This window comes from Rhinopithecus roxellana, chromosome 15 (genome assembly GCF_007565055.1).
Source record: "Rhinopithecus roxellana isolate Shanxi Qingling chromosome 15, ASM756505v1, whole genome shotgun sequence".
Lineage (NCBI taxonomy): Eukaryota > Metazoa > Chordata > Mammalia > Primates > Cercopithecidae > Rhinopithecus > Rhinopithecus roxellana.
Genome location: NC_044563.1, coordinates 54,449,585 through 54,465,967, shown reverse-complemented (window position 1 = coordinate 54,465,967; position 16,383 = coordinate 54,449,585). Strand labels below are relative to the sequence as shown.

Genomic DNA, 16,383 nt, shown 5'->3' with positions numbered 1-16,383 from the left:
CACCACGCCCAGCTAACTTTTGTATTTTTAGGAGGGACAGGGTTTCACCATGTTGGCCGGGCTGACCTCAGGTGATCCGCCTGCCTCGGCCTCTCAAAGTGCTGGGATTACAGGCGGGAGTGCTGGGATTACAGGCGGGAGCCACCATGCCCAGCTAGTTCTCATAAATACTTCAGATCAAAAGTTGGCAAACATTTCCTGTAAAAGGAAAGATAATAAGCATGCAAGCGTGGCAGGTCATAAGGTCTCTGTTGCAACTACTCAATGCTGCTGTCGTAGGGCAAAAGCAGCCACAGACAATATATAAACAAATGAGCAAGGTTGTGTTCAATAAAACTTTATTCACAGACAATAAAATTTGAGTATCATATGATTTTCATGTGTCATGGAATATGATTCTAGCTTTTCCCCCCCAATCACTTAAAAACATAAAAAACATTCTCAGTCAGCAGGCAGTATAAAAACAAAAGCAGGCTGGATTTGGCCCACAGGCCACAGTATGCCAATCCTTGTTTTAGATGGATCCATTTATCCATACAGTGAAACAATTCTGCTCTCATATTCCCAAACAAAACATTAACACACATATAAAAATACCTTCGTTCGGCACGCTCTTTCTTCTTTAAGGCAACATCCAAATCCTGCAACTGTTCCTCTAATTTTTCACAGAGCAGTTTCTGAAGAAGCAAAATAGATAAGGGTCATTTTAAACAACTTTTAGCAATCATTTATTACATACATGTTAACTTCATGGGTAGTGTGCTCTGAGAGCTGGAAAGGGACCACACAGTAAGTGAACAATGAAGCTTTTCTTGTGTTTAATCAAATAAAAGGTGCCTCAGCATCCTTTGAACAGAAGATGAGCACAGTACCTTTGAAATAAAGCACACGTTAAAGAAACATACAGCTTTGCCAAAAGAAACGCATTCTGTATCTATCCTACTGGCAATCATCAATGTTTAAAATAGCATTTGGTTCGATTTGTGTATGCAACAGTGATTATACTTTTTAAAAAAGATTCAAAGATGTTTTAAAGGGAGAAGGTTATATGTACGATAAAACATAATGATGCCAAAAACTATTTTTTTAAAAAAGAGACTGGGCTGGTGTGAGTGCAGTGGTATTTACAACTAATTGATCACAACCAGTTACAGATTTTTTTGTTCTTTCTCCAATCCTATTACTTCACTTGACTATCCTTAAAAAAAAAGAGAGACTAGAAAAAAATATACAAACAATGCTACACAGTTACTGAGTCAAAACAGAGCTGAAAAATGTAATTGATAATAAAATTGTGCTAAGCCACAGAAGTCCATTTCACAGAAAAATGCATAAAGCTCATTATTTTAATTTAATTTAATTTAATTTAATTTTTTGAGACAGATCTCACTCTGTCACCCAGGCTGGACTACAGTGGTACAATCTTGGCTTACTGAAACCTCTGTCTCCCATGTTCAAGTGATTCTGGTACCTCAGCCTTCTAAGTAGTGGGGATTACAGGAGTGTGCCACCATGCCTGTCCAATTTTTGTACTTTTAGTAGAGATGGGATATCACCATGTTGGTCAGGATGGTCTTGAATTCCTGGCCTCAAGTGATTTGCCTGCCTTGGCCTCCCAAAGTGCTGAGATTATAGGCATGAGCCACCACGCCTGGCCAAACTTTTATCATTTTAAAAAAATAATTATTACTACTTTTAAATTTTTTAGAGATAGGGTCTTGCAATGCTGCCCAGGCTGGCCTCAAACTCATGGCCTTGAGTGATCCTCCTGCCTCGGTCTCCCAAGGAGCTGGGACTATAGCTATGTGTCACCATGCCTGGCTTAATCCATCATTTTTTTTTTTTTTTTTTTTGAGACAGAGTCTTGCTCTGTTGCCAGGCTTGAGTACAATGGCGTGATCTCGGCTCACTGCAACCTGTCTCCTGGGTTCAAGCAATTCTCCTGCCTCAGCCTCCCGAGTAGCCGGACTAAAGGCGTGCGCCACCACGCCTATATAATTTTTGTATTTTTTGTAGAGAGAGGGTTTCACCATGTTGGCCAGGATGGTCTCGATCTATTGACCTTGTATCCACCCACCTCGGCCTCCAAAAGTGCTGGGATTACAGGTGTGAGCCACTGTGTCTGGCCTAATCTATCATTTTTAAGGCAAATGAAAGTAGGTTTGTGAGAGAAAAGTAACCAATGAGCACAGTAGCACAGAAATAACCTGATTCTTCAGCTTCCAAAAGAAATTTGCCTAAGATAGAAGAGAAAGAGAATCTATGTTTCTCCTAACCCTGATAACACCATCTACAAAACTACTGACAAATACAAAGTAGGCAGAAACCAAAAAAGAGGATGAAACAAAGTGATACACGGGAAGAAACACACATCCTTCCTTCTACATATCTACACTTGGTGCTTTTTGTGCTTATAACGAATACAATAAAAAAACCGTTCAGAATTTTACAAAACTTAGAGGGCTTCTGATAATTGCTTTGGAAAAAAAACAGAAAGGAAAACCTTAAAACTATTAATAAAAGGTAGAAATCTAAACAGAGGTAAATACTATTTACACATTGCTTTGAAGGTTAAAAATATTCATTCAGTAGCTATTAAACACTTATTATTAATTTGAGTACAAACTCAAAGACTAGGAAAGCAGAAGTGGGCGGGGTCTTACATGTTGGCAAGGTGGGCAGAACCATTCTCCGTCTGGGATGATCATCAGAGGAGGGCGAAGGCAGGCAGTATGGTATCCACTATCGCAAGAGTCACACAGAAGAATCTGAAATAATCACACTGACATCAACCTATGACTAAAATTAAATGACTCTTAGGTTAAAGACATTTCAGTATTTCTGAGTACTATACTGCAAAGCATTCTTTATTTGCATAAAGCTAATAAATAAAAAAGCTCTGATGATTAGGGATCTGACATACCAATATTTATTTATGTATTTGTTTGTTTGTTTGATGCAGTCTTGCTCTGTAGCCCAGGCAGGAGTGCAGTGGCGCAATCTTGGTTCACTGCAACCTCCGTCTCCCGGGTTCAAGCCATTGTCCTGCCTCAGCCTCCTGAGTAGCTGGGACTATAGGTGCCTGCCACGACACCTGGCTAATTTTTGTATTTTTAGTAGAGACCGGGTTTCACCACGTTGGTCAGGAAGGTCTTGATCTCCTGACCTTGTGACCCACCCACCTCGGCCTCCCAAAGTGCTGGGATTACAGGCGTGGGCCCACCGTGCCCGGCCCATGCTAATGTTTTAAAAAAACCTTAAAAAAAAATTAAGCTACAAAATTTAGTTAAAAATAACAAGTCCTTTCTGACCTAGAGTTAGAAGCCTTTTTCATTCAGCATATAGCCATAAAGGCTATAACAACATATTCTTTATAACAAAGTTTTAAAGCTCAAGTATCAAAGACTACTACACAGGATTTTTAAAACACAAAAAATGTCCATTTTAAACAGCATTTCAATTACTTACCTGTAAGAAACACTCATGGTTCTTTTTACCATGTAAATTCAAATAAGGAAGAGAATGAGGTATAGAAAAAGAATACAACTACATTCAGAACCGTCATGATATAATACAAAGGTTCGTAACATCACTTAGTCTTAGAGTTGCTTTATCGGTATTTGAGTTTAAGAGGACCAAGGTCTAAAACTTAACATAGTATGCTCGAAAATGTTTAACTTAAAAGAAAACCTTTTATTTTTAAATAATTTTAGATTTACAGAAGAGTTACAAAGATGGTATAAAGTTCTCATATACCCTTCACCCAATTTTCAACACTGTTACCTCATATAACTATGGTACATTTATCAAAACTAAGAAATTAACATCAATACTATAAACTTGGCCGGGCGCGGTGGCTCAAGCCTGTAATCCCAGCACTTTGGGAGGCCGAGACGGGCGGATCACGAGGTCAGGAGATCGAGACCATCCTGGCTAACACGGTGAAACCCTGTCTCTACTAAAAATACAAAAAAAAAATTAGCCGGGCGAGGTGGCGGGCGCCTGTGGTCCCAGCTACTCGGGAGGCTGAGGCAGGAGAATGGCGTGAACCCGGGAGGCGGAGGTTGCACTGAGCTGAGATCCGGCCACTGCACTCCAGCCTGGGCGACAGAGCAAGACTCCGTCTCAAAAAAAAAAAAAAAAAAAGAAAGAAATTAACATCAATACTATAAACTAAACAACAGGCTATTCAGATTTCACAAGTTTTTCCACTAATGTCTTTTGTTGAGTTTGAATCTTGGATAGCATATTGCATTCAGTTATGTTTTGTTAGTATCCCCCAGTACATAACTGTTTCTTGGTCCTTCTTTGTTTTCCTTGACCAACAGTTTGAAGAGTACTATAGTAGTCAGATATTTTTGGTAGACTGTCCTGAAATTTGAGTTTGTTTGATGTTTACTCATGATTAGACTGGGGTTCTGGGTTTTGGAGAAGAACTCACAGAGGGGAAGTGCCCTGCTCACTGCATTGTATCAGTGGATACATGTTATCAATATGACTTACTACTGCTGGTATTAATTTTGGTCACTTGGTTAAAGTAGTATCTGTTGGTTTTATCCACTGTAAGGTCACCTTCCACACTCTATTCTCATAAGTACAGCCCGCACTCAAGGAAAAGGGGATTAAGTTTTCTATAAGTATGAGTATCAAATAATTTGTGGATATATATTAAAATCTCAATAGTAATAAATCAATAAATGACTTGGGGGAAATGCACTGAAATTATGCCAATATCTTCTGTCTCCTTAGAGTTCTGCTCACTAGTTTTAGCAATCGCTGGGATTTTGCTTGCAACCATTATTACTGTGGTGTTCTGATGGTGATTTTCTATCTCCCTTATGCCTTCTACATATGTTATTAGGAATTATTCTGTAAGGAAAATAAGTCCCTTCTTCCCCACATTTGTTTATTCCATTATTTATATCAATATGAATTAATGAATATTTATTTTAGTCTTTGGGTTACAATCCAAAGCTATCATTATTTAATTTGTTGTTGGAACTGTTCCAGCCATGGACACAATGGAAGCTCTTTCAGCTTGTCTCTTGTGTTCTTAGGACTTGCCGCCTTTCTTTCTTTCTTTTTTTTGTTTTAAAGTACTTCCTTACTTTCTGGCACTACAGGATGTTTCAGGAACATCTTGTATTTTCCATGCCAAGCCTTAGAACCAACCATTTCTTCAAGAAGCCCTAGCTCCTTTACTGGATAATGGTACTTTGAAACCAAGATCTGGATGCTCTGAAAGCTCATTGCTACTGGCAACTACTTTTCATCTCTCTCAGAGGACAGCGTTAAGATATATATGTATGTATACGTATACACATATATCTTTCTGTGCCTATATTAAAATAAACATGGAGTTCATGCTAATATCTCTAGTTCTAATCTACCATCATAGGGTTCATCATGGCTCCTATTATCTGTGCTTTCTTTATTTGCTCAACCCTAGTACAGATGAAGTTTCTGCAATCCTAACCTGTACCATAGGTGTGGGAGGAGGCACACCATTACAATGCATCACCACTTGCTCCTAATAGCCAGGGTTTGGTAGTTACATTAGTATTATACTGCCGGTATACCGTTGATTACATAGGCACATGTGGACTAACCTGGCCACCTAAATCCATTTATCACATAGTTTTATAAGACATAATCTAAATTTCAAATATCAAAATTACAGGCAAACTTTCAGAATTTATTTCTAAAGTGAAGATTGTTTCTACTCTGCAGCACAGTTAAAGTCTCACTAAATAAATACTACCATGTAAGATTTCCAAGTCTCAGATAATAATCCATTTATTTTGACTAAAACATCTGGAAAATCCCTTAAAGTTCTATATTCATTTATACGTTTATTGCTTTTCTGCTGTTAAAGCTCAATTAAGACAAGGAACATGTCTTTCTGGCTCAGCAGCATATTCTTACGATTTAACATATAATAGCTGCTTGATATTTTGACTTGACGTTTATCCTTAAGCACTTGGCATAAGAAATCTGCCATATTTGGGATCTTCGGTTTCCAATGTCATTCACAATATAATTTCTGCTCACCCCATTTTACTTCTCATTTCTTCACATCAGTTCCTTACAGCAGTCATTGATGCCTTAGGTAAAATGCACTCTTTTAGTTTAAAGGGACATTAGAAAATGGTAAGGAGAGAACATAAGTTTTGCTTTTTTTCTTGATTTAGAAGGCAGAAAAAGACTACTATCTCAAATGTCCTCTTGGCCTTTCTCTGTATAAAAATATTGATTTAACTTGCATAGACCTTGATGATCATAAAATGCTTAGAGGAATCTTCTCAGCATAATTTCAATATCTATTCTTCTCAGAGCTCATGTCATTCACTAGTTTTTACTTGAGCCCTTAAAAACTATTGGGTTATGATAAACTTCATTGATAACACATTTAGTTTCCAGATATGATATTAACAGTAAGAAAGAAAAGAGTAAGTAAACCAGAATTAACTTTAACCCAGCACATAATATGTATCAGAAACGGTGCTAGGCAACTTTATATGAGCTGTTAAAAAAACGCCCCTCAGAAGTATGTGGTGTGAGTCACACCTTACAATAAAGAAATCAAAATATAGAGAAGATAGCTCCTGATAAGTGGTATCCTGATAAGCAGGATCTGAATTCAGGATGTCTGGCCCTATGCTTTTCCCATCACATCATAACGCCTTGCAGGAAAAAAGAGCCTGGAGAACCACTCCTTAGGAATTTTCCAAACTTCAGAGGATCTCAAATGTTTCTGGTCCACACGATTCTACTCAGGTAGAAACATCTTTCTTTATATTTTCTTCTACTTAATAGCTGGAGCTTGCCTTTAAAGTAAAATATATTCAAAAGAACAGCACAGGTACATAGAATTAGGTATAACAAGGCTATTTCCTCAACAGACTCACTTATGAACTGCAAATTATATATATATTATATATATAGATATAGTATATAAAATAGATTAGATATTGATTCTCCTGATTCAGGCAGCCTTTGAAGCACGTACTTCCTGGGGAAAAAAGCTCCCTATAAATGCAGTATGATTCTTTTTGGAATATATCTGGTCTATGATTTATCTCTTATAAATTAAAAAAAATTTTTTTTTTTTTTTTTTTTTTTTTTTTTTTTTTTTTTTTTTGAGACGGAGTCTTGCTCTGCCGCCCAGGCTGGAGTGCAGTGGCCGGCTCTCAGCTCACTGCAAGCTCCGCCTCCCGGGTTGACGCCATTCTCCTGTCTCAGCCTCCCGAGTAGCTGGGACTACAGGCGCCCGCCTCGTCGCCCGGCTGGTTTTTTGTATTTTTTAGTAGAGACGGGGTTTCACCGTATTAGCCAGGATGGTCTCGATCTCCTGACCTCGTGATCCGCCCGTCTCGGCCTCCCAAAGTGCTGGGATTACAGGCTTGAGCCACCGCGCCCGGTTAAAAAAAAATTTTTATGTTAAAAAAATTTTAGTGGGTATAGAGTAGGTGTATATATTTATAGGGTACACGTGATGTTTTAATAAAGGCATCTAATGAGTAATAATCACATGGGGTTACTAGGGTATCCATCACCTCAAGCAAATTTCTTTATTTCAGAAACATTCCAATGCCGCTCTTTTGCCATTAAAAAAATTTAAAGCCCTACTACATTACTACTTGACTTACATGTTTTTATAGGAAGGCAGTAAGGCCTTCAGACCTAATTTACTTAAAGCTGGCACTTCAAAAATATCATTATAAAGTTACCTATTTATCTTACCTATTTATCTATCTAACCATCCATGAGACAGGGTCTTGCCATGCTGCCCAGGTTGCATTTGAGTTCCTGGGCTCAAATTCTCCTACCTCAGCCACCTGAGTAGCTGCAACTACTGGCATGTGGCCACCATGCCAGGCAGAAATACCATTATAAAGTAATTTAAAGAGAAAGAAGAAAAACTTTAAAAGAACAAACTAAAAATACTTGAATACATTCATCAATTTGTGAGAAGAGATTGAGCTGTATTATTATGTAGAGGAAATATCAATGTATAAGCTAGGCAGAATGAAAGTAGGATCTTGATCACTGGCCTTCCTAGAATTAGGTTGTATGAGAAACAGAAATAAAGGTTACTCTGTAGCATATAAGTTATCATTAAGAAATTCAAATCATGAAAAAACCCAGAAGAGTTAGCTGCTCTGGGCAACCTCACCATGTCTGTGATATGAGTATTGTTCATTTATATCAGGTACATACAAGCTCAGGATGGTTTGGAAGGCCACATTTTTTGCATGGTTCGTCATCATCTGCTAGGATGGCTTCTTCACTTTCCTTTTCTTCTCCCTCTTCTGAGGCTGCAGATGATTTTTCACTGTCAGACCCTTCACTTTCGTCATTGCTGGAGTATTTCCATCTGCCACGTGTCCGAGAACCAGTCCATCGAACTTTGCCTTTGGGTTTTACCTTGTATAAAATAAAAAATTGGGATAATTTGATATAAGAATGTCTTTTAAAAATCTCCTGATTCCATGTGCATTGTATAATATTCAGCCAATATACCAAAAAAAGGAGAAAATTATTATCATCTCATCATCAGATATGGCTATGGTTAAATTTTGGTATATATTTCCACTATTTTTTATAATTTTTGTTTTCTTTTTTCTTAAAATTGAACTATAATGAACATTTGGTCTTATATTTTTCCTAGTCATATTCTCCTAACATTACTATAAATGCCATTACATAACTGTTTTTATCTAATCCTCTACTAGACATTTAGGTAGTTGTTTCCCATGTTTTTCACTTTCATCAACAATGTACTGTATCTTTATAAATATTTTTACACACATCTCTGTGGTTAGGATAAATTCCTTGAAGAGGATTCTGGGTCAAAGGTCATGTACATTTTAAATACTTTATAAGAGAATGATGACTATATTCTCACATATTTTCATGTAAAAATTTAAAATCCTGTATTGGAGATAAATTTTAAATTTTAAATAAGTCAGAACTGCATTAAAAAAATCTTGACAAACTTAAAAATATATACATTCAGAGAACAAATTTACAATGTGATTAACAGCTTTTTATTGTTTAGTTTTTTACTCTTTCAGCTTGTATTTTAGTTTATTCCTACACTATAGTTCTCCAGCAAAGAACAAAATTAATTATAACAACAAAAGAGGAAACTTTAAAAAAAATCATTAAAAATTCAGTATATTTCAGGGAACACAGGATCACTTACAATGAAAAATGATCTGATTGTTTAAATAAATTAAAAAGAAAAGTAGCACTTTTGATTATAAAAATTCCCATAGACTAGCAAAAGACTTGTAAAATATTTTGCTTAAAATAACAGGGTCATAGAAAAGGGAATTCTGATGAGTAACACCAATATTAATGAGTAAAATGGGGAAAATAGGCACTGTCATACACTGGTAATAAGATGCTATATTAATGGGGCTTTTTTGGAGGGCAATGTGGAAGTAGCTATCAAAACTTAAACTACACATGTCCCTTGACCCAGCAATTCCAATTCTAGGAGTCTATTCTAAAGAAATACTCACTCATGTCCAAAAGGATCTTCAATGCAGCATTGCCTGTAATAGTGAAAAATTGGAAACAACCTAAATGTCAATCAGTAAGTGAGTGGTTAAATAAACTGAGGTATATCCACACTATGGAGTACTGTGTGGCCATTAACAAGCAAAAGTATGCTATACTGACATGAAGAATTCAGAGACATTTTAAGTAAAAAACTCACAGAAAAATGAACATATTTGATAAAATTTTTAAAAATAAGTACATATTGATGAACATCCACATAAATGTATGAAAAAGGACTGGAGGGCCGGGCGCGGTGGCTCATGACTGTAATCCCAGCACTTTGGGAGGCCAACGTGGGCGGATCACCAGTTCAAGAGATAAAGATCATCCTGGTCAACATGGTGAAATCCCACCTTTACTAAAAATACAAAAATTAGCTGGGTGTGGTGGCCCGCACCTGCAGTCCCAAATACCTGGGAGCCTGAGGCAAGAGAATCACTTGAACCAGGGAGGCAGAGGTTGCAGTGAGCTGAGATCGTGCCACTGCACGCCAGCCTGGCAACAGAGCAAGACTCTGTCTCAAAAAAAAAAAAAGGACTGGAAAGATACTATACCCCAAACTGTTAATAGTGGCAATTATCCCCAAACTGTTAATAATGGCAATGGGGAATTCTCATTCTATAATTCTACAGGTTGGATATTATTTGAATAGTTAACAAGGAGAATATATTTCTATACTACTTTTAATTTCTTAAAAAAGTTAAAAGATGACAAGAGTATAGAGTATAAGAGTATAAAGTCTGAAAAGGTATCTCAGAGGAAGAAAGACACTTTTTCAGTTGTCTTTGATGACTAAGTTTTAGACAAAACCAAAAAACCTATGAACATATAGAGACAAATATTTTTAATTAAAAATTAAAACAAGTAGAAGTTTTACCTTGCTTACTTTAGAATTTGTATCCTTCTCTGATTTTTTCAAAATTTCCTTTTTGTCAGTTTTTTGCAAAGCTGTTGACTCTTCCTCCACCTCATCTTCTCCTTCCCCTCTTTTTCTATCAGCTTTCTGATCTCTGATCTCAGCCACTTTTGCAGTGGGTCTAGATATTCTTGGAGATCTTCTTAAAGTACGACCCACATTTGTTTTCTCCTCTTCCTTTTCCGTCTTTTCTTGCTTATTTTCTGGTTCTAGAACTTTGGGGGGAGAATCAGTCTTCTTTTTCCGACTTGATATCCTGATTGTTAATTTGATGCCTTCTTTCTGCCTTTCAGAGGTTATCTCTGTATTTTCTGAGGCAGTGGCTACTTCTTCAGGAACCAACTTATATTTGAATTTGCTTTTTTGCATAGAACCCTTTGTCTCAGACGGCTCCTCTATGCCAGAGGTCTGGGCATTGTCCAGATTATCCATTTCTACCTTTGTGAACTCAGAATCCTCTTTTAGGGTTTCTAGGTCTACTTTTTTCACAGACTGACCACCAACAGTACCTCTACTCTGGCATTCTACCAATTCTTTTTCTGAAGCCAGTTTCTCACAGTGGTCAATCATATTAGATGGTGGAGAAGTTTCAGCTGCCTCAGGAGAGCCAGGCTTTTCTGACTCTAGAGTACTCTTTGGAACTTCTTCTGGTATTGGACTCAATCTTTGTGTGTCCTTATCAAGGAAAGTCTTTTTGGACTTCTCTAACTTTTCTAGACATTCTAGGATTGGTGGGCGCTTATCCTTCTTAGTTTTGGGAGACTTTTCTTCAACTTTCATGGTACACGACTCAGTTGTAGATAAAGCAGTTTTTAAAGAGAGATCTTTTGCCATCTCAGAAGACTCAAGAGAAGTTTCCATTTCTGGAGGACCGGGTTCCTCTATTTGTGCTTTTTGACTATGGATGTCTAAGACTGATATTGAACTATCTGCACCTTTCCTCAAAGGGGCTGTTTCTTTCTCAAGCTCACCTATATTCAAAATCGTTATGACAGAATTTAAGGACTCTGTTCCATTTCCCTCCATGATGATACTTCTGTCCTTAGAGGGGCTATAGCTCTCTTCCTTTGTCTCATAAAACTTTGTCTCTATTGGTTCTATCTTAAAATTTGGAGCTACCCTTTCGTCACTAACTTCTCCATTTACCAGCTGTTTCCCTTCATAACCCAAAGCGGTGATTGTAGAGATCCTTTTACAAGTCTCTTCCTCTTGTTTTATTTCATCTTTCAAAAACTCTTTTGTTGGAGTAACTGATTTACACAAAGGTCCCTTGACTGGACTGTCAAAATCATCACTCAGTTTAATTTCTCGTTTTTTTAGTGGTATCTTGGCCTGCTGGTCATTTTTAAGTTTCTCAGTTTCTTCAGTAGATTTCTCAGTAATTTCGTGAGAAAATTTAATATTGCCACCAAATTCGATCCTTTCAGGCTCCTGTGCCACTGGCCTCTCCATGCTACTTTTGGTATCTTTAGGATCTGCTCTACACTCCTTCACTTCAACCTTAATGGGTTTGACATTTTCCTTGAAGGAATCACTTTCTTCTTTGATAATCTTTTTTTCTTCATTTTCTGGCAAAGGTTTTTCTAGCTTCACTATGACTGGCAGTTTCACAAGTTCCTTTTCATCTTCTTTTTCTTTTTTCACAGTAGTCTCTTCTAGAACATTGGCTGCAGAACGGTTTTCTATATCCATAGGCTGCTCCTCACTTTTCATCTTCTCACTTTCTTTCTGTTCCTCTAAAAATCAGAAAAAGTTTAATTACATGAATAGAAACTTTCAAGGCTATAAAATGTAAGTCTTAGTATAATGTATATTTCCATTTAAAGTTTCTATTTTAAAAGAGGTAGCCTTTGTCATTGGATATTTGACAATAAAAAATAAAATCTGACAATGAAGAAAATTATAAAAATGTTGAAATACAACTTCTAGATATTAAAAAACATTTAGAAAAATTTAGGTTTCTGATTTTTACTTTTTGTTTCAGTGTTCTCAATGGATTGCAAATATTTATGCAGTTCAAATAATTTATTCAAATTCAAGAGATGGCTTAAAAACATAAAATTGAAAATGCTACATAAAACATTTCCAAAAGACCATATTTGTTTTACAAACTGACAACTGTTCTTTTTCGCAAGTCACTGAGCACTTCATTTTACTTGCACCAGGAACACGGCAGTGGGAAAATGAAAAATATAGAAAGACAAAAAGCCCGTATCCTATTACCCAGAGGCAATCACTAGTAATATTTTAGGTTACTTCCTTCTGGTCTTGTATATTTTTCACTAAGTTGGTATCATGTTGCCTCAATTTATTCGTTGAAACACTGGCACTTTCTTATGATACTAAATGCCTTTTATAAAAATTGAGTTTAATAATTATATAACAATCTTCAATGTGATCATATTACAACTTACTTTATCAAATGCCACCACTGAACATTTCAGAAGTTAGTACTATACAAAGAAATTGTTTAGATTTATCTGTCAATTCTTCTTTATACCTTATTGGCTATATATTTTCAACTTTTATGGAGTACCTAATACTGGTGCAGATTTAAACATAACCAAAGCTATATTCAGTAAATAGCATAATCTCTGAATAGGATTATAGAGATTGCATTACAGAATATATTAACTACTAATTTTACTTACATTTTTAATCCCTTCACCTTATCCTTGCTACTGAAAAACCTAACTCTAAACAAAGTTTTACTAAGATATAAATTTTTTTCAAAAATTTTGAAATGATTCGCATCAAATTGATAAACCAGTTAGGATATATTTCATGGGAATAATGGGATGGAAAGAAGTGAGAAGATAAAGCAGGATATGTTTTTTGAAATGAAAATTTAACATTTCATTAAAAGTGAATATTTTCATTACAAACCACCGTTTCTTTTATGTCCAATGATGTTGCAAATAAAAAAGCCAAGAACCATTTAGAACCATTCAGGATCTGAGAGTTAAGCAACTGTAATCAGTATTTCTTCCTTCTTTACAAAGTCAGTGCTGTAGGGAATGCTGCTAAAATATGTCAAGAGATGACAGCAAAAAAAAAAAAAAAAAAATTAATTCAAAATATAAAATAGTTCTACTACAGTATAAATAAGGTAAGAAAAAAACAGAGATGACAGTAATTACCTAATTCGTATGTTTTCTCTTTCCCACTGATAAAACAGGTTTGATAAATTCTCATTTAATGAGATTAGCTAGTACATCAGGAAATTTAACTAAATGAACACCTTATTTAACAGTTAAAATACTGATTACTATCTTTAAAAATAACTTCAACCGCCACGTGCAATGGTTCGTGCCTTTAATCCCAGCACTTTGGGAGGCCAAATTGGGCGGATCGCTTGAGCTCCGGAGTTCGAGACCAGCCTGGGCAGCATGGTGAAACTCTTGTCTCTACAAAAAATACAAAAAGCTGGGGCATGGTGGTGTGTGCTTGTAGTTCCAGCTATTAGGTAGGCTGAGGTGGAAGGATCATTGGAGCCCAGGAGTTCAAGGTTAACCCTGACCCCTGATCATGCCACTGCATTCCAGCCTGGGTGCATTCCAGCATCGGTGACAGAGTGAGATCCTGTCTCAAAAAAAGAAACAAACAAACAAAACAAAAAAAACCTTCAACCCAATACTAAGTGTGCACTAAACACAAGTTAGTATTTTTTATCTCTATTCTGTGGTTCAGAAAGTATCTAAAGATCTCATCATGACCCTGATCCAATGTCAAGTTAAGTTTCTCAGTTTCTTCAGTAGATTTCTCTTACGTTTTCATTCGCAGGTAACTGATCTTGGTTTGAGTAACAACACAGCAAAATAAAACAAGAAATGACATTAGGTTCAAGATTCTTCTCAGGTTAACTAATTTAGCTAGTGATGCATCTTTGGGTGTGTCACAAACTCACTGATCTTTCTTCATCTATAAATAAAGCAGCTGGACTAAATAACCTCAACTATTGTTCTCCACTGGTGTTATTTTTCTTTTATTCCAAAAATGTTAAATTCTTGGGTTTTTGTGTATTTGGCTTGGTTCTTTTTTTTTTTTTTTTGAGACGAAGTTTCGCTCTTGTTGCCCAGGCTGGAGTGCAATGGTGTGATTCGGCTCACCACAACCTCTGACTCCTGGGTTCAAGCAATTTTCTTGCCTCAGCCTCCAAGTAGCTGGGATTACAGGCATGAGCCACTATGCCAGGCTAATTTTGTATATTTAGTACAGATGGGGTTTCTCCATGTTGGTCAGGCTGGTCTCGAACTCCCAACCGCAGGTGATCCGCCCACCTTGGCCTCCCAATGTGCTGGGATTACAGGCGTGAGCCGACGCCCTGGCCGGCTTGGTTCTTTTAAGAAAAAAAAATGACAACAATTAATATTCTAGCTCCTCTAAATTAAATAAATACGTTTCCAAAATAGTACAGAGAAACAAAGAACTAGGACAGAATATGAACCTTTAAGCACTATAAAAATTAGTGAAAAGGTCAGTGACACAAGGATTTTCCCAAAGTTTGTCAAAAAAAAGTTGTAAAAGAGCACATAAACGAGTTTAAGAGGCATAAAATTTGAAGTGACCAAAGGAAAAATTCACTCCAAAAACTGAAACACAGCATCACATTTCTTCACAAATGAGGTGACTCAAGAGAAGTTTTATCTACTGTGGGTTTTTAAAAGTGATTCATTCATTTACTCAATAAATATTTATTGATCACTTATTATGTGCTTTCTCCACCACCCCTAGCAGAATCACTCTGTAATGATACATTGAATATTCTATATAAGTTAACAGTAGAAGACACTACGAGTTGCCTGCCCATTATCTATTCTCCTCTTCTTTCTTACAAACAGAATGAATTTTGTTCAGGAAGGCACTTGCCTCCTCAAATACCTTAAAGCTGTGAGTCATGTGATCCAGTTATGACCAATGACATGCATGAGGAAGTCGTGGGTGAGAAAGGAGTCAGCTGACTGGTGCCTTTTGCCCTTTTCCCTTCTTTGGGTCCAGATTCTATACACAATACCTGGAGAAGGAGCTGTGATCCCAGCTACGTGGGAGGATTGCTTGAGTCCAGGAAGTCAAGGCTGTAGTGAGCTATGATTGCACTACTGCACTCCTGCTGGGGCGACAAAGCAAGACCCTGTCTCAAAAAACAAAAAACAAAAAAACAAAAAAACCCACCACACAAATAAAATGTTGGATATACAAGTGTTTTATACTATTTTTTATTTGAACTATTTCACTACAAATTAAGACTCCTGGCCAGGTGCGGTGGCTCACACCTGCAATCCCAGCACTTTGGGAGGCCAAGGTGGGTCGCACAAAGGTCAAGAGATTGAGATTATCCTGGCCAACATGACGAAACCCCGTCTCCATTAAAAATACAAAAATTAGCAGGGTGGGGTGGTGTGGGCCTGTAGTCCCAGCTACTTGGGAGGCTGAGGCAGGAGAATAGCTTAAACCTGGGAGGCGGAAGTTGCAGTGAGCTGAGATTGCCCCACTGCACTCCAGTCTGGCGACAGAGCAAGACTCTGTCTCAAAAAAAAAAAAGAAAAAGAAAAAGAAAAAAGAAAGAAAGAAAAATAAGACTCTCAAAGAGTCAGAAAAACCTTAACGCTTTTGTGTCACCTCCACCTTGGCCAGCTGTGGGACCTTTAGAAAATTACTTGAAACTTTCTAAGTCTCTTTAGACTCTAAACTCTTTAAAAAACTGAAACATAAATATCTATACCTCAAGGAGTAACTGTAAGGATTTTTTTTTCTTTTTATCTAAGGGGAATTTTTGAAAGTGGAGCATGCAAAGTACTTTTACATAGTACTTGGGAGCTATTATTAATTACTTGGCCCGTCTTTTTACCACAAACTTCAGCCACATAGGAAAATTCAGTTTCCCAAAGCTGCCATCA

General features: G+C 36.9%; 1 protein-coding gene across 2 annotated transcripts in view; it reads right to left on the bottom strand.

Annotated features, from left to right (window-relative positions):
• Positions 1-16,383, bottom strand: part of RSF1 (remodeling and spacing factor 1) — a 167,764-nt gene that overhangs the window by 31,334 nt on the left and 120,047 nt on the right. The window contains exons 6-9 of one of the 2 annotated variants that reach the window (XM_010365781.2): positions 10,448-12,222; positions 8,221-8,427; positions 2,664-2,768; positions 598-677 (exon numbers count right to left, since the gene is read on the bottom strand). In XM_010365781.2, coding sequence (XP_010364083.2) covers positions 598-677; positions 2,664-2,768; positions 8,221-8,427; positions 10,448-12,222 — 2,167 coding nt within the window. The remainder of the gene's footprint in view (positions 1-597; positions 678-2,663; positions 2,769-8,220; positions 8,428-10,447; positions 12,223-16,383) is intronic. The other variant, XM_010365782.2, reaches the window with a different exon arrangement.